Consider the following 4,376-nt stretch of genomic DNA (forward strand, 5'->3'; position numbering starts at 1 on the left):
AAAAAGAGAAATAAGGTATTTTATGTAAACTAAATTATTCATCAAAATCTAAACACACAACTTAAGAAATGAAAGGATAAAGGATACATACACAAGGTAGCTGGACTTTGGTTGCCATTTCAAAATCTTGATTTTTTTTGGTTGTATGTATATTTTCATGAAAGGGATAATGCCACAGTACTTATATATATAGTAGCCATGGAGTTGACCATTTAATTTTTATTTTTTTGGTCAGAATGCTAAAATGATCATTGACGTAATAGTTTACTTCTTAAATATTTGAAAAAGATATACACCCTCGTTTCCATTTTGTCACACCTACTTTCCTTTTGAATCCATTTAAAATATAATCATTGTTTTTCTTTTTCTATATTTGAAAGCTAGATATGTCAGATTCCCAAAAATTGGCACGATGATAATTTTGAAAACTCATGAAAATGCACGTATTAGGCCCTAAACAAATAAAATTTGTATTGTTTACCCTATTAAATTCAATAATGTTGAAAGTAAAAATCATGGGATAATTAACATTTAATAAATTTGACCAATAAACTACAGTAGAAAAATACATTCAACCTTTTCCTCTTTTTAAAGTGGCCAAACAAAGTTATAAAGTGAATTTATAAGTAACATGTGTCACTATTAAACAGTTACCTCTTGGATTCAATTTCCAAAGTCCTTGTTAAACCATGTGGTCAGGCTATTCCTAGAAAAATCATGTGTTACTTTCCAAGGGCTATTTTGTTATTTTACTAAACCCATGGAAATGAAATATCTCTTCATGTTTTTTCTACCTTCCCACCTAGAAATTTTCTCCTTTATAAGTTCCCAAATGGCCTAATGGTTTCTCTTCACTAAAACTTTCATTGAGGTTTTCTTTTTCCATTTTATAATTTTTTAGTTTGAAATTCAATAGCTTTCTCAGTTTTTAGGTTTCGCTAAAATGGAGAAAGCTGAAGAAAACATACGAACTTCAAAAGTAGAGAATGAAAATGTGGAACTGAATTTAGGGCTTTCATTGAATGGTAATTTTGATGTTCACTAAAACAAATGAATCTTTTTTAGTGAATAACTAATGAAAAATATTCTTTGATGTTTTCAGGTGGATCGCAAGGAAGTGTTGCTTCAAGTCCCAACAACCACCTACTCAAGGTATCAAAATTTTGCGAATTGATTTATATAGCAAGTCAATTTGTATTTGCATCAAAATTAAAGTAGGAAATATTTTTTTTTCCTTTAGTTCTCGATGTGAAATCATCTTTCGTTGAACATAAATCACCGGTGTATTCAGGAAATTATATTGCTAAAGGGAAGATTAAAAACTTCATGCTCAACCATATGACTTTTGTTTCCACAAGAGGTAAAGGACCAAATGGAAAGAAGACTGAAGGATTGTTATACCTGTGTAACAAGAAAGATGAAGTGGAGATAGTTTTTCTTTGTCATGGTGATCTTCTAAATGCAGCTGAATTTGTCGAACACGCTAGTGGATGTTATGTAGAGCACCCTTTAAACCATATATTTATTGATGGAGAATAGATTAAGCATCATTGTTATTGATGTTATTTGATGTTTTCTTTTGTTTTTGTACCGAATAAATTCAATGGCTATTGCCCGAAAAGGCATTAGCTTTTTTATCGTTGTTATTGCATCGTTCCTTTTGTTGTTGTACCCACTAAAGTTCTTCCAGTCAATGTTATATTAAGGCTATTTTCCAATGATTTGAGTTATTTATTTCTATGTGATGCTTATTTTTTTTAAGCTTAATTAATTCGAAGCAAGTGATAGTTTCTATTCTACATAAATACTGATCCCTTACTCTTTTTTTTTAAATATTCAATCTCAAGCCATTAAACTAAATGAACCTATTTTTTAAAAAACATTACGCTTGTTCCTCAACATGAGAGAGGAAAAGAGAGTTACATGCGAGTGAATATCACCGGGCTAATATCATCTATCTTAACTCGTCTAAATGTTGTAAAATATTTCATTTTTTAATTATTTCTATTCGATTATGTGTAGTTTTGTTAAGATTTGCTATCAACTGATTTTTTTTAAGCAACTCCCCTAGGCAATGTGTGCCTAGGGATAATTTTATTAATAAAGAAAAAAGGATCTCAATGAGAAAAGTACAAGCAAGGGGGGCTAGGTCTTACCTTACTAATCTTAATGAGGTAATGAACCTTTACTAATTAACAAGAATGAAAAAAATAAGAGTTAGAGAAAACTAGACATTCTATGATCATTATAGAGTTTATAATACACTTTGTGATGATACTACAAATGAGGATGCTTAAGAAATGTAAAAAATAAAAAATCTAAGAATAAAACTGAGTCATCAACCTCAATATTCATTTAAGATATGTAAAAATTAAAAGAGATGGATTGCTCGTGTAAAGTAACCTGAAGTATTTCCCTCTTGTTTCTTCGTCAAAATTTTCCAACAAAACTTAATAGTTCTTCACTTCTTTTTGGATTTACTGGATCGTGTTGTTGTTGAAACTGTCATATGATTTTGCTTTGCCAGTCGCATTGGTAGGTGCCTTGGAATAAATTCCTTAGTAACCTTACCATCCCAACTATGTTGCTTTTCATGTTTCTTATTTTTGTTTTTGTTGCTTCCACTTCTTTGTTGCCTAGGTGAGAGATCTCCATCCTTGGATACCTTATCAAATGATATGTCTAGCATCTCATCCTCATCATCCTCATCAAACTTTTCAATGCCCAAGTCACTAGCATAAGTTGTAGTTGGACTAAGTCTTGAAACTCCAGTTTTTGGCTCATGGATTTTTTCCAATACCTTGGTGGTAATGGTCAAGATTTTTTTGGAGTTATCAATTGTCACTGCCATAGATGGATTTGCCTTACTTGAAGGCACAAATATGGGTGTTTGAGGACTTAACTTACTCCTTGCAGGTGCAAAAATATGTTCTTCTTCCTCAACTAAATTTGCCCATCTAGAAGCACTTGTTTCATTCCCCAAACTCTTGTCATTTCTTTTGGAGATTGACTGTTGTCCAAATATTTGCTCTCCAAGAGACTCCAATGATGGAGAATTAGGAACATCATGATTCGAGGTGTTGATTGTTTCCATAGGTGGTTTGACCATTGGGTTTTCTTCAACATTGCGGCATGTGACTCCTTGATTATTCCAGTTGTTTCTGGATTAGAAACTTGAAGAATTTGAGTGGACAATGCATGGAGCTCTTGATCGCAATTGATCATTAAGGCATCAAAGGTGTTAGAGCACACAACCTTCCCTGATACTTTATTTTCACAATTTATCGTTTGGTCCTTATATGTTGGGTTAGTGCAATCTAGGTGTTGTAGTTTGATGTTACCCGGAGAAAACATTTTGCTTGGTACTTAGTCTAGCGTCCCTTATCATTGTCCTTCAAAGTGATGTCATGATCACATGTACCACCAGATTCAAAAATTTGATCCAAAATCTCTTCACACTGCTGCATCTTATTAGCCTGGACAAAATCATCAATCGTGGCCAAACTAGGATCTTTCTAGATAAAACACCAACAGTAGGTAGTTTAGGATTCAAAACTAGACTAGACTCCAAATTAATCATAGGAACCACCGAATCACTAGTAACACTTTCCTTTGAACCCAAAACCAAAGTCTGCGAGACCGTAGCTAAGGTGCAATTTAGTGTAACTGTAGTATTAAGAGTATCATCTTGAACACAACTATCTACAACTCGATCTCCATTATTTTTAATGGATTCTACCATTGCTATTTCATTATTATTTGCATCTGCAACTCGAGTATTATCATCAATACTTTGATCTATGTTTTCCAGTCCCCTCTTCTCATTTAAAATTTGTCGCAAATCACCTTGAAATTTCTCACCATTGAATTGTTCATATCCAACCACTTCATTATCTTTGTGATTGCTATCTTGATTCCTTTTCAAAATCAATCGATAGCTTTTTTCATCGTGACCTTGATGTTTACAAAGGTTACAATATAAAGTTAAATTATCATAAACAAATTCCTGAAAAACCTCTTGAATCTTACACGGTTTGCTCGTCCAAATACTGTAGACGCATCCTCTAAGGCAGATTGTCCATAAGATCGAGTATCACCTTCACCCTAGTAGTGCTAGGCCTTGTCTTGTCTTGTGTTGCCTTGTTGATTTCTATTGGCCTTCCAACCGCTGATGCCATCGACAACAAGGATCCTTGGCAAATAAATATGGTGATAATCAGGGCAGCGAAATCCACACCGTGGCCATTGAAGTTTCTTCTCTTGAATTGAAATCTATTGTCCAAGGAAATATCCAATAAAGATGTTGTTATCCATGGAAAGGCAAAAAGCTTACCGATTTTGATAGAGCAACCACATAATCTTCATATTGTTCTATC

At 33.2% G+C, this 4,376-nt stretch overlaps 1 protein-coding gene across 1 annotated transcript; it reads left to right on the forward strand.

The window, feature by feature from the left end:
* Window positions 1–943: 943 nt before the first annotated feature.
* On the forward strand, window positions 944–1,539 carry LOC125840863 (ninja-family protein AFP3-like). The gene is made up of 2 exons (XM_049519825.1): window positions 944–1,025; window positions 1,292–1,539. The coding sequence occupies exons 1-2, from the start codon at window positions 944–946 to the stop codon at window positions 1,537–1,539; spliced, it is 330 nt and encodes a 109-aa protein (XP_049375782.1).
* The last annotated feature ends 2,837 nt before the right edge of the window (window positions 1,540–4,376 follow it).

The sequence above is a fragment of the Solanum verrucosum genome, unplaced genomic scaffold, assembly GCF_900185275.1.
Source record: "Solanum verrucosum unplaced genomic scaffold, falcon-dt-bn FXZP01000194.1, whole genome shotgun sequence".
NCBI lineage: Eukaryota > Viridiplantae > Streptophyta > Magnoliopsida > Solanales > Solanaceae > Solanum > Solanum verrucosum.